This window comes from Pristiophorus japonicus, chromosome 6 (assembly GCF_044704955.1).
Source record: "Pristiophorus japonicus isolate sPriJap1 chromosome 6, sPriJap1.hap1, whole genome shotgun sequence".
In the NCBI taxonomy this organism is placed as follows: domain Eukaryota; kingdom Metazoa; phylum Chordata; class Chondrichthyes; family Pristiophoridae; genus Pristiophorus; species Pristiophorus japonicus.
The window spans coordinates 116,090,593-116,118,465 of NC_091982.1; the positions used below are offsets into that span (position 1 = coordinate 116,090,593).

The 27,873-nt window shown below is 49.1% G+C and overlaps 1 protein-coding gene and 1 long non-coding RNA gene across 4 annotated transcripts in view; one reads left to right on the forward strand and one right to left on the reverse strand.

Moving 5' to 3' along the window:
- The window catches only part of LOC139265763 (sodium- and chloride-dependent neutral and basic amino acid transporter B(0+)-like), a 94,653-nt gene that overhangs the window by 37,692 nt on the left and 29,088 nt on the right, over positions 1-27,873 (reverse strand). For both annotated transcript variants that reach the window (XM_070883136.1, XM_070883135.1), the window contains exons 6-8: positions 20,307-20,439; positions 19,450-19,590; positions 17,729-17,957 (exon numbers count right to left, since the gene is read on the reverse strand). In XM_070883136.1, coding sequence (XP_070739237.1) covers positions 17,729-17,957; positions 19,450-19,590; positions 20,307-20,439 — 503 coding nt within the window. The remainder of the gene's footprint in view (positions 1-17,728; positions 17,958-19,449; positions 19,591-20,306; positions 20,440-27,873) is intronic.
- LOC139265764 (uncharacterized) lies at positions 20,817-27,839 on the forward strand. Of its 2 annotated transcripts, none has more exons than XR_011593625.1 (2): positions 20,817-21,294; positions 26,694-27,839. It is a non-coding gene; the product is annotated as an uncharacterized lncRNA (long non-coding RNA). The 2 variants fall into 2 exon arrangements; XR_011593626.1 differs by having other exon boundaries at positions 26,959-27,839.

Here is a 27,873-nt window from a genome sequence, read left to right on the forward strand (position 1 = left end):
TCACCCGCAGGCATCAGCTCAGAGACTGGCACTATGTGTTCCTTAGAGATTAGGTTAGTACAGGGGTCTGCACTGGGTGATGCAATGGGGCCTATTGGGCTGCAGCAAGGCTAAGGACAAAGGGAACCTCTGGAGCCATCTCCCGGGATGGCGAGTTCTGCTTTACAAGATTCAGATGAGAACCTCGATGGGGAGGCATTCACAAAACGGGTGATGGCCATGAACTCTGACATGATAAGTGCGATGGCAAGTGTTATCGAGAGACTCTCGGCAGTGGTATGGAGCGTGGAGGAGTCTGCTTCCAGCATTGCAGAGAGCTCTGCGCACAACATGGAGCCCATTATTGCCAGTCTGAAGGCGATGGTGGACTCCCAGAGAGACTGTGTGGATCCAGACCTCATGACATGTGTCATTGGCGATGTTGCCGCTTCCATTGCAGCACATGTAGAAGCAACTCATTGTCTCAGTGCTGTAATGCAGGCAATGGTCGGTGACATGAAAGCTCAGACTGCTCTCATGTAGTCTCAGGTTGATGCCACACAATGTGTTAGTGCTGTCACGCAGTCAGTGAGTGCTGGCATCGAGTCCAAGAATGCTGTCCTGCAGTCTCAGCTTGATACTATGCGTATTCTGATTGGTGGCATGCAATCAATGACTGCTGGCATCCGGTCTCAGATTGCTCTCACAGTCTCAGCTGGATGCCAGATGTGGCCTGACTGCTGGCCTTGCCATTGGATCCATCACAGTACACCAGAGATCTTACGGTGTCACAGCAGCCCACCAAACTGTGCTCCAGCAGATCGGTGGGGATGGTGAGGTGCTGCCTCGGGGGAATGGCAGTGGGTCAGTGGAGCAGGAACCTGCTGTCCTCTCTCAGGATGACTGCATTCCTGAGTCCACCACTGCCAGTCCGCCATTACATTCGTCACCAGCCCAGTCTGCTGCTGCCCAGCCTGAGGTGGTGCAGCCTGCAGCCAGGTCTTCTCGGCCCAGAGCTGGTCGAGGGCGTCCTGCAAAAACATCTGGCCGTGACACTCAGCAGCCTTCCTTCAGCCTTGCTGCAGCCACAGGGGACACGCTGCAGCAGAGCACTAGATTAGTTAGATCAAAGAGAGGATATAAGGAAATGCACAAGGGTTAATACATTAGTTAGTACATTATGTAAGTCTTTGTTGTTGTTATTATGATATACATTTTGATTGGAATGTTTAATCATTGCTAATGTCTCTCATTTCAGTTTTGGGGATTTGCAATGGAAGGGAAAATGGATGTGATCATAGGGATGTCCAGAGGAACCGGGAAGTGGGATGGAATTCACTGCAACCCGGTCTGTTGAGATTCCTTGCAGCAGTCCGAGGGCCTCACGTCCCCCTCCATTGCTCATCTTGCTGCTCCTGCTCTTCTTAACCTTCCTCCCGCCCCTCCTGGTCCTTCTCCTCAGGTGGTGTGGCTATGCCTGGTGCCAATGGCTGTGCCCTCATGATGGCCAGGTTGTGCAGTATGCAGCAGATGATGACAAATTGGGACACCTGCTCAGACAAGTACTGGAGGACTCCTCCCATGTGGTCAAGACAGTGGAACCATTGCGTCAGCACTCCAAATATCTGCTCAATGATGTTCCTGGTGGTGGCATAGTTCTCATTGTATGAGTGCTAGGTAGGAGTGGTGGGGTTGCAGGGCAGGGGGGGGGGGTCATGAGCGAGGTGGATAACCAATAGCCCCTGTCTCCGAGCAGCCAGCCGCAAGCTTCATTTCTGGACTGGAACAGAGCTGGCACACTTGTCTGGCGCAGGATGAAGGCATTGTGGCTGCTGCCAGGATAGCGAGCATTGACGGTGAGTATTCTGCATGTGTGGTCACACACCAACTGGACATTCAGTGAGTGATAGCCTTCACGGTTATGGAAGATCTCAGAATTGTGATGCGGTGACCGCAAGGCGACGTGGCTGCAGTCAATGGCACCCTGCAACATGGGGATGCCCACTATCCTGATAATGCACTCTTGTGTGCTTCTCTCTGCTCATGGGGAAGGAGATGTAGTCCCTCCTCCTTCTATACAGAGCATCTGTAACCTCGTTGCTCCCTGGAAGGGTCCATTGGCATAGAAATTAAGCGTGATGGTGACCTTGATTGCCACTAAAAATGCCATCCTCACCCTGGTCTGAGGCTTGAGATCTTCTTGCAGAACATAAGAACATAAGAATTAGGAACAGGAGTAGGCCATCTGGCCTGCTCCACCATTGAAAAAGATCATGGCTGATCTGGCCGTGGCCTCAGCTCCACTTACCCAACCGCTCCCCATAACCCTTAATTCCCTTATTGGTTAAAAATCTATCTATCTGTGATTTGAATACATTCAATGAGCTAGCCTCAACTGCTTCCTTGGGCAGAGAATTCCACAGATTCACAACCCTCTGGGTGAAGAAATTCCTTCTCAACTCGGTTTTAAATTGGCTCCCATGTATTTTGAGGCTGTGCCCCCTAGTTCTAGTCTCCCCGACCAGTGGAAACAACCTCTCTGCCTCTATATTGTCTATCCCTTTCATTATTTTGAATGTTTCTATCAGATCACCCCTCATCCTTCTGAACTCCAACGAGTAAAGACCCAGTCTACTCAATCTATCATCATAAGGTAACCCCCTCATCTCCGGAATCAGCCTAGTGAATCATCTCTGTATCCTCTCCAAGGCTAGTATATCCTTCCTTAAGTAAGGTGACCAAAACTGCACGCAGTACTCCAGGTGCGGCCTCACCAATACCCTGTACAGTTGCAGCACGACCTCCCTGCTTTTGTACTCCATCCCTCTCGAAATGAAGGCCAACATTCCATTCGCCTTCCTGATTACCTGCTGCACCTGCAAATATCTTTTTGGGATTCATGCACAAGGACTCCCAGGCCCCTCTGCACCTCAGCATGTTGTAATTTCTCCCCATTCAAATAATATTCCCTTTTACTGTTTTTTTTCCCCCAAGGTGGATGACCTCACATTTTCCGACATTGAATTCCATCTGCCAAACCTTAGCCCATTCGCTTAACCTATTTAAATCCCTTTGCGTCCTCTGTGTCCTCTACACAACCCGCTTTCCAACTAATCTTAGTGCCATCTGCAGAGAGGTGGGGCACATTCGCAAGAACTGCCCCGCCTCCAAGGCCGCCAAACCACCAAAGGCGGCCAAGGCTGGCGCCGCCGCCACCCCTCCCCCTAGTTGCGTCCGCGTGCCGGGAGCCATAGGTGCGCGGGCATCGTCGGAGGCCTTTGTTTTCGGGGCCTCCGGCGGGGGGGAGGGAGAGCGTCCGAACGGAAGGAAGGCGCGGAAGAAGATGAGACATCTAGAGGCGGGTCCCCTCAGTGCGCCGGAAAGTTTGACCACCGCGCTCAGCCCAACCCAGTCACCGGCGAGCGCGTGGTGCCCCGAGCCCGTGCCCGAGCCCTTGAATAACACCACAGAGGGGCCCGGGCGCGGGAAAGGAAAGGAAAAGGGGGGGGCGGAGCGGGAGGCCTCGGCAGACATGGGGGTCTCCCTGCCTCCGCGCGCCCCCAGGAACAAAAGGAGGCGCGGCTCTGATGAGGCGGAGGGGGAACAACATCCCTCCGCGGAGGAGTCGGTGCCCGCCGCGTGTCCCGCGTCCCCCACCAGCGCTCCCAAATTGCGCTGCAGGCGCGAAGAGTCTGTCCCCGGGGAGGGTGAGGCAGTCGAGGCTGCCCAGCCGCTGCCTCCTGGGAATGGAGTGGAAGATCTGCCTGTCGTGGGGGGCGTGGGGCCAGCGGAAGAATGCATTGCCGTCGGGCCGGGCGTCCCGGGGACTGAGGCGGGCGAGGCCGAAAAGGCCGAACCTGAGCCCGCCCAGCCAATACCCAACTTCCCCCGGGAGTCGCTCGACCCGGCAGAAACACAATTTACTGATTTTAATGAAACTGTAGATGCTGGGCCGGGGGGTGGCAGCGGGGAGGGGGAGGAACACCCACCCTCGCCCCTTACTTTGGAGCTGGAGCACTTGGGGAGCCTGGGGATTTCCTATGGCCGGGTCTCTCCTTGTTCCCCGGTTCCTGGGGCGGAGGGGGAACCCCTTCCGCTGTCATTTCCCGACCCAGCACCATTTTTAAAAGAGCCCAGTGGGGACTCCTCTGCCGACGATCCTGGGGGTGGGATCGGGGCAGAGCCAGGGCCGGTTGGAGCGGCCGGTTCATTTGCCGTACCTTGTGCGGTCGATGGGCCGGCTGCTGGCGGCCACCTCCCGGAGGAGGACGCGGACTCGGTGGGGGACGCGGGAGAAAATCTAGAGACCACCGCCAGCGAGGCGGTGGATCTGCTCGCGGCCGCCGCCGAGACCATCCTCATTCCTGCACGGGAACTCCGGGACTTTTTGGCCCAGAGCCGGGGTCGCTGCAACCAAGCCCGACTGGCCCTGGAAAAATGGTCCGAGCCAGAGCTGATCAAGGGGTCCGTCCGCGCCGCCGTCAAAACCTTGGCCGCGGGCGGGCCCTTGACAAAGGCGCAACAGCTTGAGCTGCGCGAGCTCACTGGGCTGCGGAGGGAGCGGAGTTCAACAAAAGACTCCGCTCCCTCCCCCACAATAGGTTAAGGTAGAGGTTGCACTATGCTTTTGCCATGAAGATAACCATAGCCAGCCTCAACATCAACGGCGGCAGAGGGGCACGCCGTAGATTTGACAATTTTTCGCTCCTGCGGGAGGGGAAATATGCGGTGTGCTTCCTGCAAGAAACCCACACCGTTCCGGGAGACGAAGTCACGTGGCTCCTGGAATGGCAAGGAGAGGTCCGCATGAGCCACCTCACCGCCATTTCTAGTGGGGTGGCCATCTTGCTGGGCCCGCATTTTCAGCCGGAGATCTTGGGGGTCGAGGAGCCCATGCCAGGCCGCTTGCTGCACGTAACGGTTCGCCTGGGGGACGTGCCGCTCCATCTCGTGAACGTGTACGCCCCTCAGCCCGGCCCGCAGCAAACGCGCTTCTTTGAAGAGGTGTCCGCTCTTCTTGGCTCCGTCGACGTCGGCGACTGCATTGTCCTCGGGGGGGATTTTAACTGCACCCTCGAGGCGCGGGACCGCTCCGGTGCCCCGCAGTGCATGACGGCGATGGAGAAGTTGAGGGACCTGGTCGGGTCCTTCGACTTGGTGGACGTCTGGCGAAATCTCCACCCCGACTCCAGCGCCTTTACTTGGGTGAGGCCTGGAGTTGGATGGTCTAGAGTCGACCGCCTTTACGTGTCTCGGGCGTACGTTTCCTGCGTCCCGGCGGCCTCCATGCGGCCGGTGCCGTGTTCGGACCACCACCTGGTGTGGGCGGAGCTCGCTTCGCTATGCGCGAGGACGGGGTCCGCGTACTGGCACTTTAACAACCGGCTGCTGGAGGACGTGCGGTTCCAGGACTCGTTCCGTCGATTCTGGTCCGACTGGAGAAGGAAGCAGGGGGGCTTCCCCTCCTTGAGGCTATGGTGGGACGTGGGCAAGGCTCACGTCCGCGTCTTCTGTCAAGAGTACGCGAGGGGGTCGACCAAGAGGCGGGCGGCCAGAGTCGGGCGCCTAGAAAAAGAGGTGCTCGACCTGGAAGCCCGTCTCGGTCAAGTCGTCCAGGACCCGGCCCTGCGGACGGTGTACGAAGCGAAGAAGGCCGCGCTGAAGGACCTGCAGCTCGTCGGGTCCCGAGGCGCGTTCGTGAGGTCGCGGATCCGGTTCCTGCGAGATCTGGACCGCGGCTCCCCCTTCTTCTACTCGCTGGAAAAAAGGCAGAGTGTCCGTAAGCAGCTCTTGACGCTGCTGGCCGACGACGGCTCTCTCGTCTCGGATCCGGAGGGCGTCAACAACAGGGTCCGTGAATATTACGGGGCTCTGTTCTCTCCGGATCCGTCCAGCGAGGAAGCGCGTAGAGTTTTGTGGGAGGACCTGCCGAAGGTCAGCCCGGAGGGCGCCGAAAATCTGGAAGCTCCGCTAAGCCTGGCGGAGCTGACCGGTGCCCTCGCCCGGCTCTCGAGGGGAAAATCCCCGGGGCTGGACGGGCTGACCGTGGAGTTCCACAGGGCGTTCTGGGACGTCCTGGGGAGCGACTACGCGCGGGTCCTGGGGGAAAGTCTGGCGACCGGGGAGATGCCCCTCTCTTGGCGCAGGGCAGTCATCGTCCTGCTGCCTAAAAAGGGCGATCTCCGTCTCCTTAAGAACTGGCGCCCGGTCTCCCTCCTCAGCACGGACTACAAAATCTTCGCCAGGGCGATGTCTGCTCGCCTTGGTGCCGTGCTGGACCACATGATCCACCCCGACCAGTCCTACACGGTCCCGGGCCGGACAATCCACGATAACATCCATCTGGTCCGGGACCTCATCCATTGTTCCCAGGAGGCTGGTCTGTCGGTCGCCTTCCTATCCCTCGACCAAGAGAAGGCGTTCGACAGGGTGGATCACGACTATCTGCTCGGAACTCTGCGCGCTTTCGGGTTCGGGACGCATTTCGTCGCCCGGATCCGACTTTTGTACGCCGCCGCGGAGTGTCTGATTAAGGTTAACGGGTCCTTGACGGCGCCCCTTCGCTTTAGGAGAGGGGTGCGCCAGGGATGCCCCATGTCCGGCCAGTTATACGCCGTTTGCGTGGAGCCTTTCCTGCGCCTCTTGCGGACGAGGTTGATGGGACTGGCTCTGCAAGGGCCGGGCGTGGAGGTCGTCCTCTCGGCTTACGCCGATGACGTGCTCCTCGCGGTAGACGATCCCGCTGACCTGCGGAGGATGCGTGAGTGCCAGGAGATTTACTCGGCCGCGTCCTCCGCCAGGATCAACTGGGAGAAATGTTCCGGACTCCTGGTGGGTCAGTGGCGGGTGGACTCCCTGCCGGAGGAGCTCAGGCCTTTTGCCTGGAGCACGACCCATCTCCTCTATCTGGGAGTCTACCTTAGCCCCGACGAGGGAGCCTGGCCGGCGAACTGGCAGGAGCTGGAGGCCAAGGTCGCCGCTCGCCTAGGGCGCTGGACAGGACTGCTCCGAGTGCTGTCCTACAGGGGTCGAGCGCTAGTCATAAACCAGCTGATGGCCGCAATGCTGTGGTACCGGCTGGTCACTTTGACCCCTCCCCCTGCGTTTGTCGCCAAGATACAGAAGAAGCTGGTGGACTTCTTCTGGAACAACAGGAAGCACTGGGTCTCTGCCGCGGTCTTGAGTCTCCCGCTTGAGGAGGGCGGTCAGTCGTTGGTGTGCGTCAGCGCCCAGCTCGCGACTTTCCGTCTTCAGACCCTGCAGAGATACCTTTACGTCGAGCCCCCTCCTAGGTGGTGCGCTCTGGCGAGGTATTTCTTCCGCCAGCAGCTCGACCTCAATTATGACACGCAGCTCCTGTTTGTGAACTTGGGGGGTGCCAGGACCGCCCTCCGGGAGCTGCCTGTCTTTTACAGGGAACTCATCAGGGTCTGGAACAAAGTCTCCACCAAGCGCAGCTCTCCGCCGGCTGGAGTGGCGGCCGTCCTGCAGGAACCGCTGCTCGGGAATCCGTACATCCACGGCCGAGGTTTTATGTGGCGGTCGGAAGAGAGGGCTGTGGCTGGTGAGGTGACCAGGGTCAGGGACCTGCTCGATGGCGGAGGAGCGGGCTGGATGGCGCCAGACACGCTGGCGCGGCGCCTAAATTCTGCCAACGTCCGCCACGCGGCCGATGTCATCGAGTCGCTAAAAATAGCTCTGGGCCCTGACTCCGTTAGGTGCATCGAGGAGGCTCAAGCACGTGGGGAGATCCCGTCCGAACTGACCCCCGTCCGGACGGAATTCCTCATCGGCGCCAAACCCCGGAACCTCCCTCGGGGGCCGGCACCTCACAACTTGAGCCGCCTCGGGGAAATCCCCTCCGTGCCTTTCAGTTCCGCGCGGAGGGGTTTCCTGTACGGGCTGCTCCTGCACACCCTCAACTTTGCCATCCTCGCCGGCCGTCCGGACACGCCATGGCGTACCATCTTGCCGTCCGGAGGAGGCGGGGGTCCCCGATGGAGGGCACTCTACGCAGGGGTCCTCCCACTATTCATCGGGGACTTGGCCTGGAGGTTGGTGCACGGAGCAGTGCCGTGCAACAAATTTTTAAGCCGGTTCACGGACTCCCAGGCCGCCTGCAATTTCTGCGGTCTGGAGGAGTCCGTGTTCCATGTTTTTATTGAGTGCACAAGGTTGCAGCCCCTGTTCCATTATTTGAAGGGGCTGCTCCTGAAATTCTGGCTGCACTTCAGTCCCACTCTCCTGATCTTTGGGCACCCTGTGCGGAGGGGAGCGGGTAGGTCCGAGGGCCTCCTCGTAGGACTGCTCCTGGGCACGGCCAAGGGTGCCATCAGCTGGTCCAGGCAGCGGGCGGTCGAGGGGGTCATTCAACCTGACTGCCTGCCTCTCTTCCGCTCTTGCATCCGGTCCAGGGTGTCCTTGGAGATGGAGCACGCGGTGTCCACCGGTACGCTCGCGGCCTTCCGCGAGAGGTGGGCACCGGAGGGACTGGAGTGCATCATCACGCCCGGCAACCAAATTTTAATTTGATTTTACGTTTTTAAGTTTAATTTGTTTTAATTGCCGGTGCTTTTAGTGTCCCCCTCTCCTTTTATAGGGGGCACTGGAAAAAAGGAAAATTTGATTTTAGTGCCCAAAAACAAAAAAAAAAAAAAAAAAAAGGCCTTGTAAATGTCTGCTGTGTCACCCAGGCGGGTGGCATGGTTTTAATGTTTTTGTTTTTGCAGGTAAACTCAAAAGAGTTTCATGCACAAGGACTCCCAGGCCCCTCTGCACCGCAGCATGTTGTAATTTCTCCCCATTCAAATAATATTCCCTTTTACTGTTTTTTTTTCCCCCCAAGGTGGATGATCTCACATTTTCCGACATTGAATTCCATCTGCCAAACCTTAGCCCATTCGCTTAACCTATTTAAATCCCTTTGCGTCCTCTGTGTCCTCTACACAACCCGCTTTCCAACTAATCTTAGTGCCATCTGCAAATTTTGTTACACTACACTCTGTCCCCTCTTCCAGGTCATCTATGTATATTGTAAACAGTTGTGGTCCCAGCACCGATCCCTGTGGCACACCGCTAATCACCGATTTCCAACCCGAAAAGGACCCATTTATCCTGACTCTCTGCTTTCTGTAAGCCAGCCAATTCTCGATCCATGCTAATATATTTCCTCTGACTCCGCGTACCTTTATCTTCTGCAGTAACATTTTGTGTGGCACCTTATCAAATGCCTTTTGGAAATCTAAATACACCACATCCATTGGTATACCTCTATCCACCATGCTCGTTATATCCTCAAAGAATTCCAGTAAATTAGTTAAGCATGATTTCCCCTTCATGAATCCATGTTGTGTCTGCTTGATTGCACTATTCCTATCAAGATGTCCCGCTATTTCTTCCTTAATGATAGCTTCAAGCATTTTCCCCACTACAGATGTTAAATTAACCGGCCTATAGTTACCTGTCTTTTGTCTGCCCCCTTTTTTAAACAAAGCGTTACATTAACTGCTTTCCAATTCGCTTGTACCGCCCCAGAGTCCAGAGAATTTTGATAGATTATAATGAATGCATCTGCTATAACTTCCACCATCTCTTTTAATACCCTGGGATGCATTTCATCAGGACCAGGGGACTTGTCTACCTTGAGTCCCATTAGCTTGTCCAGCACTACCTCCCTCGTGATAGTGATTGTCTCAAGACAATCACTCCCTTCCCACATTCCCGTGACCAGCAATTTTTGGCATGGTTTTTGTGTCTTCCACTGTGAAGACCGAAGCAAAATAATTGTTTAAGGTCTCAGCCATTTCCACATTTCCCATTATTAAATCCCCTTTCTCATCTTCTAAGGGACCAACATTTACCTTAGTCACTCTCTTCCGTTTTATATATCGGTAAAAGCTTTTACTATCTGTTTTTATGTTTTGCGCAAGTTTACTTTCGTAATCTATCTTTCCTTTCTTGGCAGAACTCTGTGACCACGTACTTGCTGAAACGCAGCCTTCGCACACACTATTCCTCAATGAAATTGATGTCAGAGAAATGCTGCCAGAATACCCTGGGAAAGCAAGGCATCCCGTTTCCAGCCCTGTGCCGCCTTCTTCCTCTGGCCACATTTGTCTGTGCCTTTGTCTGTGCCTTGCTCCCTATACCTCTTCCTTGGGCCTCTCCCTCTCTTTGTCAGTGCATTTCTCTCTTCCTTCTCTCATGCCGTTCTCTTTGTAATTGTCACTGCCTTTGTCTTATGATGGTGACGTTGGAGCAGGAGGTTGAGTGCCAGCACAGCCCCAAGAAAGAGAAATGTTGTAACTTCAAATCTGCGTGAGTTATACAGGGGAATAGTTAGGAGGAAGAAGACCAGCTACTCTGCCTATATGTTTGAAAGCAGAAAAGAGTCAAGACCGACAGAAATTTTTTTCCCAAGATGGCACCTTTAAATAGCGCAGCTCCAGCTGGTTTCCGACTGCAATGCGACAGCTGATGCTGTCGTTGTCATCGCCAGGCAGGAAGTGAGATTGCGTGGGGCAATTTAACTTCTGGGGCGGTAACAGGGTAATGCACACGGTGATGACATCATCATCATCATCGCCTCGCGCAGCTGAATGGGGCGCTCCTGACTGGAGCGTAGCACCTCCGCAAAACCCCCACCCAGTTCTGCGCAGGGCAATTTTTGCCCCATGCTCGGGTGAAAACAATTTTGTGGCCCGTTAGCGCTAACGGCTGTTGCTAAAACAGGCAATTTCTCCCTTTTAATGTATTTATAATGGAAATCAATGGTCCTACATTTTGTACTTATAATTGATTGCTCTGTGACATCCTGTTCAGTTTCTATTTGAGTATCTCAGTTAAGAGAAAGGTTCAACAAATAAGTTTGTTAATCTCCAGACATTCCAGCTCATTATTGAGCTCCAATCCCTGTCCAGTATAATCTAACCACCATTTAATTGTGTGGTACATTCGGGCCTGAATATCACTTTGCACCAGAATTACTGCTGTGGATCCAAGTATTGATTATTGGAAATGTCTGTAATCTGGAACAATTGTGTGCAATTTCATAGCTAACAGGTAATTAATTTCAGAGAGATGGTTAAAGCTGTGTGACCCTGGTTGATATTTTACCAGTTCTGGTTATTCCTGTTTATGAATTACAAGCAGCTGGTCAATTAGTGCTGTGGTTATTTTATTCAAACATTTGCAAGTTTATGTTAAACTATATCTAGTTCAAAACTACTGGACAGATTTTACCAACAGAGTGGACATGCAGAGATTGTTGAACTTGTTGAATTTTATCTCACAGTTTGGAAACATTATTAATGTGCAAACTGTTATATATGTATACTTGTATTTACTCTGTACAGCCACCAGAGGGCTCATCCCCTGGAGTCCCAGGTTGGGACTCCAGGGGATGAGCCCTCTGGTGGCTGTACAGAGTAAATACAAGTATATATATTGTCATGTATTTAACTGTCATTGTAACCCATGTATAAACTGACTAGTTGTACACTGTTAAAACATTGACCACTAGGTGGTGAACTTGTGGGAGACACTCCTAACTCCTATAAAAGGGGAAGCTCCACCCACCTTCATCACTTCAGCGCTGGCGAATAAAGGTTACTGGTCACAGAGTGACCTTCTCTCAAACATGGGCCTTGTGTGCATTTATACTGTATAGTAAGGACTTATCACATATATAACAACTTTTGTAGAGCGAATCGACCAATACTTCGTGGCCAACGAGCTAGATGGGGAAGAGGGTGATCCTCCTCACCGTCTGTGGGGCACCAACGTATGGCCTCATGAAGAATCTGCTCACTCCAGTGAAACACACAGATAAATCGTACGATGATGTGTGCACACTGGTCCGAGAGCATTTGAACCCGAAGGAAAGCGTTCTGATGGCGAGGTACCGGTTCTACACCTACAAAAGGTCTGAGGGCCAGGAAGTGGCGAGTTATGTCACCGAACTAAGACGCCTTGCAGGACATTGCGAATTTGAAGGATATTTGAAGCACATGTTCAGAGACTTTTTCGTACTTAGCATTGGCCACGAAACCATACTTCGCAAACCTTTGACTGGAGAGACCCTAAGCTTGAGTAAGGCCATAACGATAGCCCAGGCGTTCATTGCCACCAGTGACAATACAAAGCAAATCTCTCAGCACACAAGTGCTGCTACAAGTACGGTGAACAAAGTGATGTTGTTTTCGAATCGTAACATACAGGGCAGGTCACACATACCTGCAGCTACACATCCGCAGATGTCTCCGAGTCCACCATCAAGGGTGATGAATGCAAGGTCACTAACACCTTGTTGGCGTTGCGGGGGTGATCATCGTTTCCATTCATGCCGATACAAAGAGTACGTTTGCAAGGGCTGTGCTGTGGAACAATGGGATACCTCCAACGAGAGTGCAGACAAGCTGCAAAGCCTGTTAAACCTGTAAAACCACATGTGCAGAGGAGGACAGATACACGGAGGATCACGATGAACCAGAATTGTCCCCCGATACTGCTGAATGTTGAACTAAATGGAGTCCCGGTGTCAATGGAGCTGGACACGGGCGCGAGCCAGTCCATCATGGGCAAAAAGACTTTCGAAAGATTGTGGTGCAACAAGGCCTCAAGGCCAGTCTTAACTCCAGTTCGCATGAAACAAAGAACTTACACGAAAGAACTGATTCCTGTAATCGGCAGTGCTAATGTAAAGGTCTCCTACGACGGAGCGGTGCACAAGCTACCACTATGGGTGGTACCGGCTAATGGTCCCACGCTGCTCGGCAGGAGCTGGCTGGGAAAGATACGCTGGAACTGAGATGATGTCTGAGTGCTATCGTCCGCTGTGCCCAGGTCTTAAACAAATTTCCTTCGCTGTTCGAACCAGGCATCGGAAAATTTCAAGCAGCAAAAGTGCAGATCCACCTAATTCCAGGGGCGTGACCCATTCATCACAAGGTAAATGCAGTATTGTACATGATGAGAGAAAGGGTAGAGATCGAGCTAGACCGGCTGCAAAGAGAGGGCATCATTTCCCGATCGAGTTCAACGAGTGGGCCAGTCCTATCGTCCCACTCCTCAAGGGAGACGGCACCATCAGAATCTGTGGCAAGTAACTATCAATAGTTTCTCCCTGCAAGACCAATACACACTACCAAAGACCGACGACCTCTTTGCAATGCTGGCGGGAGGAAAGACGTTCATGAAGCTGGATCTGACTTCAGCCTACATGATGCAAGAACTGGAGGAATCATCAAAGGCCCTCACCTGCACCAACACGCACAAAGGTATTTTTGTTCATAACAGATGCCCGTTTGGAATCTGATCAGCGGCGGCGATATTCCAAAGAAACATGGAAAGCTTACTGAAGTCGGTTCCGCACACCGTGGTCTTCCAGGACGACATCTTGGTCACAGGTCAGAACACAGTCGAGCAGCTGCAGAATCTGGAGAAGGTTCTTAATCGACTCAACCGCATGGGACTCAGGTTAAAACACTTAAAGTGGAGTTCCTGGGAAGGAGGATTGCGGCGGACAGCATCAGGCCCACCAACGCAAAGATGAAGGCAATCGAGAACACACCGAGGCCACAGAATGTGACGAAGCTGCGGTCATTTCTGGGACTCCTGAACTACTTTGGTAACTTTGTAACCGGTCTTAGCACACTATTAGAACCACTGCATGTCTTACTACGAAAAGGGGATGAATGAGCTTGGGGCAAAAGCCAAGAAAATGCCTTTGTGAAAGCGAGAAAATTGTTATGCTCAAACAAATTGCTTATGTTGTATGATCCATGTAAGCATTTGGTACTAGCATGTGATGCGTCGTTATATGGCTTCGGGTGTGACAAGCTAATGATTTCAGGAAACTGCAACCGGTTGCTTATGCATCCAGGAGTCTGTCTAAGGCTGAGAGAGCCTACAACATGATTGAGAAAGAAGCATTAGCGTGTGTCTATGGGGTAAAGAAAATGCATCAATACCTGTTTGGGCTAAAATTCGAATTGGAAACTGACCATAAGCCACTTATATCCCTGTTCTCCGAGAGTAAAGGGATAATTACCAATGCATTAGCCCGCATCCAGAGATGGGTGCTCACGTTGTCCGCATACAACTACGCCATCCGCCACAGACCAGGCACAGAAAACTGTGCCGGTGCTCTCAGTTGGATGCCATTGCCCACCATGGGGGTGGAAATAGCGCAGCCCGCAGATCTAGCCATAGTTATGGAAGCATTTGAGAGTGAGCAATCACCCATCACTGCCTGGCAGATCAAAACCCGGACAAGCCAGGACCCCTTAATTATCTCTAGTCAAAAGCTGTGTGCTTCACAGGAGCTGGTCTAGTGTCCCAGTGGAAATGCAGGAAGAGGATAAAGCTGTTCCAGCAGCGCAAAGATGAAATGTCTATACAGGCAGATTGCGTTCTGTGGGGCAATCGAGTAGTGGTCCCCATGAAGGCAGAGACACCTTCATCAAAGACCTCCACAGTACCCACCCAGACATCGTAATGATGAAAGCGATAGCCAGATCCCACGTGTGGTGGCCCGGTATCGATGCGGACTTAGAGTCCTGCATTCACAGATGTAATACATGCTCACAGTTAAGCAATGTACCCAGGGATGCGCCACTAAGTTTATAGTCTTTGCCCTCCAAACTGTGGTCTAGGGTACACGTCGACTATGCATGGCCGTTCTTGGGTAAAATGTTCCTTGTGGTTGTAGATGCGTACTCCAAGTGGATTGAATGTGAGATAATGTCGGCTAGCACGTCTGCTGCCACTACTGAAAGCCTGTGGGCCATGTTTGCCACACACGGCCTACCCGATGTCCTGGTGAGCAACAATGGGCCATGTTTTACCAGTGCTGAGTTCAAAGAATTCATGACTTGTAACGGGATCAAACATGTCACATCTGCCCCGTTTAAACCAGCGTCCAATGGTCAGGCAGAGAGAGCAGTGCAAACCATCAAGCAAGACTTGAAGAGGGTAACTGAAGACTCACTGCGGACTCGCCGATCCCGAGTCCTGCTTAGCTACCACACGAGACCCCACTCACTCACTGGGATCCCACCTGCTGAACTGCTCATGAAAAGAGCACTTAAGACAAGGCTCTCGTAGTTCACCCTGATCCATATGAAAAGGTAGAGAGCAGGCGGCTTCAACAAAGTGCATACCATGACAGTGTAAATGTGTCACTCGAGATTGAAATTAATGATCTTGTATTTGTATTAAATTATGGACAAGGTCCCAAGTGGCTTCCTGGCACTGTCGTGGCCAAAGAGGGGAGCAGGGTGTTTTGGGTCAAACTTTCAAATGGACACATTCACCGGAAACACTTGGACCAAATCAAACTCAGATTCACATACTATCCTGAGCAACCCACTTTGGACCCTACTTTTTTTGATCCCCAACATACACACCAGTGGCAACCGGCACCACGGTTGACCACGAAGCAGAACCCATCATCCACAGCAGCCCAGCAGGGCCCAACACACCAATGAGCCCAGCAAGGCCAGCTGCACAGCAGCCCAGCGAGGGCCCAACAAATGATTCAACAATACCAGCTTTCACACCGAGACGATCAACCAGGGCAAGAAGGGCCCCAGATCGACTCACATTGTAAATAGTTACACTATTGACTTTGGGGGGAGGGGGAGTGTTGTTATATATGTATACTTGTTTTTACTCTGTACAGCCACCAGAAGGCTCAACCCCTGGAGTCCCAAGGGCTCCCATAATCCCTTGGGAGCACAGGTATTTAAGGAGGCTTCACAGTTTGGAGAGGCACGCTGGAGACCTGCAATAAAAGACTAAGGTCACAATTTACTTTGAGCTCACAGTATCCAGTCTGACTCTTTCTCCATACACAATACAAACCAACCAGCAAATTCAGGGGATTAAAAGATAAGACGTGAGTTGCGAATCTCCATAACTTGCTGGTTGAGTTAAGCTGCGCTGCCATTTGCTCAGCACAAACAGAATCTCGCCCTCAGCCTCCCCTTTATTTTTAAGGACTTGCTGGATTTGTACATTAATTGTCCGTTAAACTCACTACAGAATGCTATGTCTGGTGATTAAGAGTGCAAGTACCCTTTCAGCAATGTTATAACGGTTTATGCAATGTCAATTAAGATTTCTCATCTTAAAGGGAACAACTTAAAAGACATCACTAGTTGTTGTTAGAGATTTAAAAAATGACAAATTTATAATTCCAAAATTGTTTTCTTACTTTTCCTTTTTCTCTCTCTCGGTCTTTCTTAATCCAATCTTTATTTCCCTCTCTGTATTTCTCCTTTTGCACCTGATTTGACTCTAATTTAGCCTCCTTCTCTGCTATTCCTCTGTAGCTTTCTCAATCCTTAAATCTCATTGACAAGATACACTGTTGGTCCCACCGTTCATTACGGTCCCAGATGACCTGTTGTCCTTGTTATCAGATCACACTTCCAGCGAGTTACAGTACAAAAAATAATGTGTTGAAGGATGCATCAAGAAGTTTTCAAGGCACGCCGCAAAATGCCCCGCTCCAGCAACATCCAGCCCACTAAGTTTGACAAGGTCCCGCACTTTTGACAAGGTCCCGCACAAGAGATTGGTGTGCAAAATCAAAGTGCATGGTATTGGGGGTAATGTACTGACGTGGATAGAAAACTGGTTGGCAGACAGGAAGCAGAGAGTCGGGATAAACTGGTCCTTTTCAGACTGGCACACAGTGACTAGTGGAGTGCCGTAGGGCTCAGTGCTGGGAACCCAGCTCTTTACAATATACATTAACGATTTAGATGAAGGAATTGAGTGTAATATCTCCAAGTTTGCACATGACACTAAACTGGGTGGCGGTGTGAGCTGTGAGGAGTACGCTAAGAGGCTGCAGGGTGACTTGGGCAGGTTAGGTGAGTGGGCAAGCGCATGGCAGATGCAGTATAATGTGGATAAATGTGAGGTTATCCATTTTGGGGGCTAAAACACAAAGGCAGAATATTATCTGAATGGCGACAGATTAGGAAAAGGGGAGGTGCAATGAGACCTGGGTGTCATGGTTCGTCAGTCATTGAAAGTTGGCATGCAGGTACAGCAGGCGGTGAAGAAGGCAAATGGTATGTTGGCCTTCATAGCTAGGGAATTTGAGTACAGGAACAGGGAGGTCTTACTGCAGTTGTACAGGACCTTAATGAGGCCTCACCTGGAATATTGTGTTCAGGTTTGGTCTCCTAATCTGAGGAAGGACGTTCTTGCTATTGAGGGAGTGCAGCGAAGGTTCACCAGACTGATTCCAGGGATGGCTGGACTGTCATATGAGGAGAGACTGGATCAACTGGAGCCTTTATTCACTGGAGTTTAGAAGGATGAGAGGGGATCTCATAGAAATGTATAAGATTCTGACGGGACTGGACAGGTTAGATGCGAGATGAATGTTCCCGATGTTGGGGAAGTCCAGAACCAGGGGACATAGTCTTAGGATAAGGGGTAGGCCATTTAGGACTGAGATGAGGAGAAACTTCTTCACTCAGAGAGTTGTTAACCTGTGGAAATCCCTGCCACAGAGAATTGTTGATGCCAGTTCATTGGATATATTCAAGAGGGAGTTAGATATGGCCCTTATGGCTAAGGGGATCAAGGGGTATGGAGAGAAAGCAGGAAAGGGGTACTGAGTGAGTGATCAGCCATGATCTTATTGAATGGCAGTGCAGGGTCGAAGGCCGAATGGCCTACTCCTGCACCTATTTTCTATGTTTCTATGTTTCTATGACTCTGCAGATACCTGATTGTGCAACCTCTGAAACTGGCTTGTCTTGTACATGTGCCATGTGTCCAAGGATGGAGAAGATGGCAAATCCAGCAAACACACTCGTAGCACAATTAACAACACAGACAATGATGGCATCGGTGTAGCAGTTGTTGTGGAATTTGTTGTAGGATGATAGTGTTATTAAATTGCCCCAACACACTGCAACAGAATAGAAAATTTGTGTTGCAGCATCTTTCCATACCTGGTAAATAAAAGATAGAATTAATCAGCACGGGGAGATTTTACATAGAAGTGATTTAGCAGATAAAACAACATTAACCATGAGGAACAAGGGTTGGGCTAGATCCACAGCTCAATGGTAAACTGACTGAATGAGCTCCCGCTGATCAATAATGTCTCCCTTAAATAGTCAGGCCATCGTTCTGCCTCCCTGTCTACTACTTGCTGCCAAATTCCCTCCAGGAGCTTTGATGCTTTCCACCGTCAGCCATGTTTTCTAGTGAGTGACGATCCTTTACTTGCAACATGTTCACTCTCACCCAGTGGGCTCCATTCTTTTGTTGAAAGCAGCGACAAAGGAAAGATTTTCACCATAAAATGACGGCTCATATCTAAAGGGCAGCAAAACCCCATTAAGTTAAATATCAGATCCTAATATCAATTATTTTATTTCATTACATCCTGTTCCATGTCACCCCATCTCATCCTGTTCCATCCTATCTCTTCTCCTCCCATCACAACCCTTCCCACCCACTAACATGAAGATTATAAAAGCCATAAACGAACTCATTAGAATTTATCAAAAGATCGTGTTACAGAAGCAAAATGCAATGACTGAAATTAGATTTCCCACATTTGAACAATTATCCAAAAGCAGAACAAAAATTTTAAAATGAATAACACAAGCACACAAAAAAGCATTCAAGTGAAACATAAGTGAGAAAAATTTGCCTAGTTTGCGCCTCCTGTTAGCGCCTGTGGGGGGGGCGGTAACGGGACGCTACAGGGTTACCGACTGGGGGCGGCAAATTCACCGACGACCGTAAACTTCCTTGGCGGTTTTGCGCTGGTGCTACCACTTACCACCTCACTCACTACCTCTCCGCAGATCATGACATCATCCGATGCGCAACACCCTGTTAGTGCCATGGATGTGATATTCGCTCCCGCTCCTTGCAGCATAGCCGGGCGACAACAACTGCAGCTGCAGGAGGCGTTGCCACTTGGAGTACTATTTAAAAGCAGTGATAGTCAGGAAGGGCAAAATGTATTAATCTCCCCAGTCTGGTGCCTTTTGCTTTTTTTGTATCCTGTGATCCATCAGCCCTGCATTCACTTAGAGTGTTTGAGGCTATTATGCACGTAGCGCAGGTCCCATGGCCCCACAGAGACAGGATGAAGATTGAATCACACCAGCATTGGCCCTTCCCTTTAAGTGAGGGAAGGAGCCTTCAAAGATGGTAGCGCTGCATGGAACATGGTTCGGTGCTCTGCCGCTTCCGCCCCTATCATTGATTTTAGCCCTCTAAGGGAAATGATAGCACTTGATTTAGCGCTGCACTTCCCTCTTGGAGCACTAAAGTGGATGTTCCGAGGACCAACATTCTTTTTCTGCCCAACGCTACTTTTGCACTCCCTGAAATGTTATGGCCCCAAACAGGGCGCGACACAATTTCTAGCCCTTTGACTCAAAACTACAGCTGAAATTCTATCGATTATCCGGGTGCATTTACCTGCACATCAGCAAGTTTTGAGAAGTCTGATTGGCTTCCAATGTAGAATTTAATTCCTTTATAGGCTCCCTCCAGGGTAACTCCTCGGATCAGAAGTATGGTGAGAACCACATAAGGGAATGTCGCAGTGAAATAAACCACCTGAGCATGGAGAGTAGATTGTTATATTTTCCTGTATTGCTGGTACAACATCTACAGTATTAAAACCAATTGATTGGGAAACTAAAATGATTGTAATGAAAGCAGAGAATGAAATAGAAGACAATTGGAGGAGTAATAACTATATAGAAGGTATATTTAACACTGAGCTGCATATTGTAACTAAATTTAAATAGCACAATATTATTCTAACTTACTGATATCTCATATTCAGAGAAGTAACACATTTAAACAGGAATAGAACAGTGTGATATGAATATATTTAATTCCTCACATTTACTCCTCGGGTTTCTTTCCCATTCTCATTGTCCTGACAAATCACATTTCACTCAACTAAAACCATGACCATAATCTGCTCACTCACTTAGCCAACTCTGCCTAGCCTTCCAGAGCAATTGGACAATTGGAAATTCACCGAAAGTCCTGTATCAGTGACTGAAACCCTGAGAATGAGGGGCACATTTCAGGAGTTTGGGGAATTACTGCTGTTCTTTCACTCAGGAGAAAGATCTTCAGATATCACTCAAGCCTGCAGTGCTCATAAATTATGGATCTCACACTCCCCAAAGAGTCACTGTTATCACCGGAGAGATAAATCAGCCCACTTCACAAATGATTTATAAATTCCAGTTTTATTGTTGCAGAAATCTGTATTTTGTCACCAGAGTTTTAACTCTATTTTTCACCAATCGTTTTACCTTTCCTGAAGATTTTATTCCTTTAGATAGCGTTGTCCCAACTAACAGCCAGGCCAGAAGTAGACAGAGGGCTAAATGCCAGACTATCTCCCCAGTCTCATCCATTGAACTTGTACGGCGCAAAGCCACTTTACTAAATAAAAATGATGACAGAAAACATCTTGTATAAGAGTACTGTTCATTACACACAGTCACTATTAGCTACAATGCAGCAGAGTAGTCAAATATAAATCACCTTTCAGCCTATGTCCCAGACTCCTCCATCACCATCCCTGGGTATGTCTGTCCCACCAGTAGGGTAGCCACACCAGAGGTGGCGGCCTGGTTGTATACAGTCAGGTTGGAATGGCCCTGGGATTCCTCAACATTGACTCCAGACCCCATGAAATCTCATGGCTTCAGGTCAAGCATGGGCAAGGAAAGCTCCTGCTGAATACCACCCACTGCCCTCCCTCAGCTGATGAATCAGTACTCCTCCATCTTGAGCACCACTTGGAAGAAGTGTGAATGTTTAAAATGTATAGAGACATTGAAGTTGAGAACGTGGGAATTGTAAAGGGACAGTATAAGCTAACAAAGAATTTATGGAGGAATAGCCATGACATCTCGGATTCGAGACTGCGAAATGTTACAACACTAACACATATTGAAACAAAACCCACAGCTTGCAGAAAAACCTCAAGGTCTTATTAAATCATGTTATTAACCTGAAACATTAACAGAAGGTCTTTGTTTAAAATCAGACCATACTTAGGTCGGCTTATGAGTGGACAAAGGGAAAGAGGGACCAAAAGAGATAGGTTGAACTAGGATGTCACTCTAGCCCTATCTTGTTATCTTTTGCCGAGAATGTATAACTGTTGTCGCTTTACGATGTAACTTCACTTATCCGTAGGGAGTGTGTACGCTCGACCGAGAATGTATATCCTCTGTCCGATAGGTCTTGCCGGCCGATAAAATAAAGACTGCTTTGTTCAAAGCACAAGAGGTATTCGACTCAGTAATTTTACTGAACCAGATTGAGAGAAAAGAATCTACATTTACATTTGGTGTCAGAAGTGGGATCTCAACGGACGACTGCAGAAAACTTGCGAATTAAGAGCCAGACTAGCCTTGGACAAGACGAGGGGAAAGTGGCCACTGGAGTGAGTATGATTTCAATACTGCTCCAGTTTCCCCCGGTTTCAAAAGTCTGAGGAAAGTTTAGCCACTCGCTGGTTCTCAGGTCGTGTCTGAACGAGATCCAGGACAATCTGGTGAATACCTTTCAAACTTAGAATAGGGATAGAGATAGGGAAATTGTGCGATGACGCAAACCAAGCGGCGACTTGGAAAGATAAGTTATAGTTAGAGCTAGATGGGGATAGATGATCAATCATGGATCCAAAAAGAAATAGGAAAGAAAAGAGACTCTGGTGAATGTCTGTTTAAATGAGAAATGCTTCTGTGATTTTTACTGTAAAAAAAAAAGCCGGGGAGTTGTGGTTTGTTTTATCTCAAACAGAATGAAAGTTTGTTTTAACCCTTCGTAGTGTTGTCCTGTATGTGGGAAGTTTAAGAGTGTGAACCTTATTGAGTTACGTATATTCGGATGATAAGTTACGGAGCCAGGAAATGCACAAAGGATAGGTTTGTTAAAAAAAAAAGAAAAAATTACATGGTCCCAGTGGTTAAAAAAAAAGGATTTAACATGCTCACAAACTTGTTGAAAGAAAACATTCAGAGAAGGCACAGCAAAACAACTGAGATGGATTCAAAAGGATTCAAAAAAAAATATTATATTAAATAACACGACCTTGAGGCTGGAACAACTGAGATAACGAAAAGCAGTCCACAGCCTACGTGCCAGACTTCTCTCTAGTTATGGAAAATACAAAAAAAAAGTAACGTACTAAATAGGTGCTAAAAAAAAAAATGTTCTGAGATTTTAAATTATGGGAAAAATTCCACTGCAGTAAAAAAAAAAAATCACTCCTGTCCAGTTGGCAGAACAACTCCATTAAATTAGGGCTTTCATTGATTAATTGAATTTAAACTGCGCAGTGACGCGAAAGGATAGGGAAATTTGGAGACTAAAAGAAATTAAATAAGGCTCATAAGAAATCAAATTTAGAAAATTAGGCTCACAGGGAATAAAATGGGGAATTAAATAGAGGATAGGTGTTCAATTCAGGTACGACGTCGACCTTGTATATCACTTGGCCCGTCTAGGCACTGATTGAATTTAAATCCCGCAGCAACTCGGAAGGTAGGGCCGACACAAACGCGCAGCGGTGCTGACGGGCAACGACGTGAGACGCACAGCGACGCGAGCGTGCAGCCGAGTGAAGGGCTGACGTAGACGCGCAGCGACGCTAACGCATAGTGATGCAGACGCGCAGCGATGCGAGACGTGCAGCGGTGCGAGCGTGCGGCCGAGTGGAGGGCTGACGCAGACGCACAGCGATACTAACGCGTGGTGACGCAGACGCGCAGCGACGCTAACGCGTGGTGACGAGAGACGTGCAGCAGCACGCGCCCAAGTAAACGTGGGCCGACGCGAACGCGCAGCAACGCGAACCGCGAAAGTCAGTGCTAGTGTCAGTAAGTCTTTGTTAGTTTTAAGTGTTTTAAATCGCACGGCGACGCGAACTGCGGGGCGACGCGGATCAGTGTTAGATTTAGTAAAGTCTGTTTATTTGGAGTTGGTTCAAAGTCAGTGTTAGTTTCCGTAAAGTCTGTGTTTATTTTAAGTTTGTTTAAATTGCACGACGACACGAACGCGTAACAACACGGTAATACGAGGGGCAACGTGAAAATGGGTAATCAGTTGGATAAAACAACGGATGCGGATAGTCCACTACAAAAGTTATGTGAGGAATTCTCTGAAAGAGCTGAAGACTTTAGAAAATTATCAGGAGCCCTGAGCAAATTATTAGGAGATGATCAATGACCTCTAGGTGGCACTAGAAGCGTAGAAGTAGCAAAAAAGCACAGGGATTGTAAAAAAAAATTAAAAGATGCATCACTTCTGTCAAGTTGGTAAATAAATGCTATTAAATTAGGACTTTCATTGACAGAGGGAACACATGTTAAAACTGTAGACGTCTTAAAAAAAAAAGAATGTGCGCACGAGAAACTTACTAAGAGATCCTCTGGGACCTCTGAGAAAGGTATTGACCGACTACGTAGTAAAATGGCTGGCCTTGTGTTAACCGAGGCTGATGATGAAATTGATGAGTGGTCACTGACTCAGCGCCCAACGGCGCCTCCCGCACCCCCTGGCCCCTTGCTCCAGTCCTCTTCCCAACACCCTCCACCTTACACTCCGGCGAGAGGAGTTAAAAATAACCCCATACTACCAAAGCAACAAACCCAAACTGACTCCTCATCCTCTGATAGCGATTCGGATCCCCAGTTCACAAGCAATATAGCCGAAAGGACCAGATCTCACACTCGAAAGGGCAGAACTATATCTCGACATCACAGACAGTCCCGTAAATCTTATAGTCAATCTACCAGTCCAAGTTGTGAAAGATATAGCAAACAGCCCGCCAATCGAGACGCAGAACTGTCAAGCAGTCAGACAGCTCCGAAACATCCTCCGACCTAGAAATGATTTCCAAGATCCCAAAGTCCCGACAGCAATTCCCTGTCAGACCAATGCCAAACCCTGATGCACAACAAGCCGCAGACCACCCCACTATAGATGTCTATGTGATCTTCGAACAACTATTTGATTGCTCACGCTATCCGGACAAATGGAAAGGGCAGTTAGATATTATTGGCAGGAAAAGAAAGGGGAGGGGGGAGGTGCGCCCCCAACCCGGGTCAAGACTGAATACGTGACTAGAAAGGAAGAGCCATCTCGGGAGGAAGGATCAATAGAACCGCAGTGTTGCATACAGGATTGGATGGATAAGCAAGGATACGGTTATACTAAACAACCAAACGGCCCGAGCTCTGCTAATAAACCTCCCTATTGTCCCCGGCATGGTATGGGAAGAGGCCGGGACTGGGTAAGAGGAATTGACTGTGGGCAGGAAGGACATTGGAATAAAAATTGCCCCTACCGTCAGCATGGAAAAGGAAGAGGAGGAAGAGGAGGGGGACAAGGGGGGAGAGGAGGATCTTACACTAACTTCTCCCAGAACAACCCCTTTGGTCAATTGTCCCCCGATTGACTACGCAGCTTGATTGTGCAGGGATCCTCCCCGGACGACGAACCAATGATATTGTTAAAAATTCTTAATGAGTGGCAACCCTTTTTGATAGATACGGGAGCCTTCATGTCTTCTGTACAATCAAAGCTTAAACTCCCTGCCTCTACTGAAACACAGGAACTTTCAGGATTCCTGGGACAAATCTAGACATTACCAGTGTCAGAACCGGTTAAAATGGATTACCAGGAAGAATCGGTGGAACATCGATTTGTTATCACAACCAATCTGGACTGTAACTTGATGGCTAGAGATCTCCTCTGCAAATTCCAGTTGCATTTGGAGTGTGGAGATGATGGGATTATTGTAAAACAGGAAACCCTTAAGCGGCAGTATTATACCACTAGAACCCCTCAGTGGTGGTCTCTGGACCTGCCGCAGGCACCCTATCACGTGATCCTAGCATACGATCCCAGTGGAAAGAATCAGGACCTGCAGAACTTTTATCAGGATCACGAAGGGGAAGTGAAGGGAATTCTATTAAGGGCTAGAGTGACTGGACTGGAAAGAGAGGCAGATTTTGTGGAAGTGGATAAGAATCTGTGGAAACAGCCCCTAACAATGGCACCGTATATTGCTCGTGAAGTATTAGCCCCTCACCATGCTAAAGATTTGGGAGTTATGGTATGTAAGGCCATAGATGAGGCTGACCCTACCAGCCGGGATGTGCAAATCGTAAAACATGGCCGAACAATCCAATTTCATGGGGACCCCGAGAAGGTCTTAACGACTCTACAGCATCATACTGGCTCGGACATACCTGACTATGTGGATCCTCATGTGTGGGCAGAGGAGCCCTCCCAAGTGGGTTATACTCCCATTGATCCGATTGAGATCCCAGTGCAGGGCAATGTGGACTGGCCCTCTATCCGACAGAACTCACTGAAATCACAGGCAATCCTAAACTGACCTTTCGGCACTGTACTGCAATTAATCCGGCCTGTTTTCTTACTGAGCCACCCCAAGATGAGGAAGAACCCAGTCATGATTGCTTATCTTTAATTTAAGAGGCCACATCAGTCAGGGAAGATTTAGTTGATGTACCAATGGAAGATCCAGACTGTATTCTTACTGAGCCACCCCAAGATGAGGAAGAACCCAGTCATGATTGTTTATGTATGTTGACGGAAGTACTTCTATTAATCCAGAAGATACATGAATCTCAGGATACGCCATAGTAAACCAGGAGAATCAGGTCTTGGAATCTGCCGCTTTTGAAACCGCCTATTCTGCTCAACAAGCTGAACTATTCGCCCTCACCTGAGCCTGTATCTTGGCCAAAGATCTCAAAGTCAATATCTATACCGACTCTAGGTATGCCTTTGGGGTGGTCCATGATTTCGGACAATTATGGAAAAATAGGGGATTCCTAACCTCACAGGGGAATGAGATATCTCATAAACAGCTAGTATCTGATTTGTTGCAAGCCCTCATGTTCCCCAAACGCATTGCCATTGTCAAATGTACCGCCCACACTACTGGAAATTCTCTGGTTGATATAGGGAATCGTTGTCCTGACCAAGAGGCCAAACAGGCCTTTCGTGACCAACAGATGGTAGTGCCCAAAATTATGAGTCAGACTAAAAATCCTGCGAAGGATAAGTTAGCCTTGGAAAAACCAATGCCAACCATCCAAGATGTTATAAAAGCACAGGAGGACGCTCCTGAAAAAGATAAACTGTTGTGGAAATATTATGCATGTACTTATGACAATGTTTCTAAACTCTGGACCACTCCCACGGAACAGACTTGCATGTCTGACAAGTTGGCTCTATGGGTTATTGAATGTATGCATTTTGCTACTCATTGTGGAGCAAGGACCACGAGTGACACACTTTTGGCTACTTGGTGGCACCCTAGACTCCAGGCGCTCACCCAGAACATCAGTAGTCATTGCCTGGTTGGCCAGCAACATAATCCAGGGAAGGGAGTCCCCTGTGATTGGGGTAAAACGCCCCTACCCGAAGGTCCCCTTGAGACATTTCAGTTGGACTACATTGAGTTGCAAAAAGTTCAGTGTTACAAATATGTGTTAGTAATAGTAGATGTGTTTAGCAGATGGATTGAAGCCTACCCTCACCTGGACAATAATGCTCAAACTGTTGTTAAGGTGTTAATGAGGGAAATTGTTCCTAGATATGAGATCTCAGCTCGACTGATGACCACCTATGTTCTTTCTCTGACTCAGGCTCTGCGACGAGTTCACAACCAGGTTCAAGATGCTCACCTCGACCTCCCAGTTTTACCCGAATTGTCCCTCGTGGCACCAGGGAAGTATGGATTCGGAAGGGATTAGAGCCACAATGGGAGGGGCCTTTTCAGGTGTTACTCACTACCCCCACTGCAGCCAAGGTTGAGGGGAGGGGTGCCTGGGTTCACCTGCACCACTGCAAGCTCACCACCCTCTAACGAACCTATTTTACTGGTTATTCTAACTCCTGTTTCTGTTTCAGACTTCCTCTTCTCCATAGCTGAACAAGGCCGTTGGCATCCTAATTGGAATGTGGACCAGTTTGAACTTTTACCCGTAGTGATAGACAGCCAGCTACACCGACAGTGACCTGAGAAGAGAGACGGGAAAACTGAACTCTTTTAATCAGCAAAATAATTGGACTATTTATCTGAATCCTGAGCCATAAGATGAAACTGTGTCTGTATGCCACAGTCTGTATAATAGTGTTGATATAAGACAGTTTCGGCGCATGGGAGGGGAGACAGAGACGAGAGCTACATGTCTTATGTTTATGCGCAAAATGGGAACTTTTCTGGATATTAGGTGTGTTCACATTCCCGATACATTTTACTCCTAGAATGATCCTAAGTGTTATCATGGAATGATAAAAGGGGGGAATGTGAATGTTTAAAATGTATAGAGACATTGAAGTTGAGAACGTGGGAATTGTAAAGGGACAGTATAAGCTAACAAAGAATTTATGGAGGAATAGCCATGACATCTCGGACTCGAGACTGCGAAATGTTACAACACTAACACATATTGAAACAAAACCCACAGCTTGCAGAAAAACCTCAAGGTCTTATTAAATCATGTTATTAACCTGAAACATTAACAGAAGGTCTTTGTTTAAAATCAGACCATACTTAGGTCGGCTTATGAGTGGACAAAGGGAAAGAGGGACCAAAAGAGATAGGTTGAACTAGGATGTCACTCTAGCCCTATCTTGTTATCTTTTGCCGAGAATGTATAACTGTTGTCGCTTTACGATGTAACTTCACTTATCCGTAGGGAGTGTGTACGCTCGACCGAGAATGTATATCCTCTGTCCGATAGGTCTTGCCGGCCGGTAAAATAAAGACTGATTTGTTCAAAGCACAAGAGGTATTCGACTTAGTAATTTTACTGAACCAGA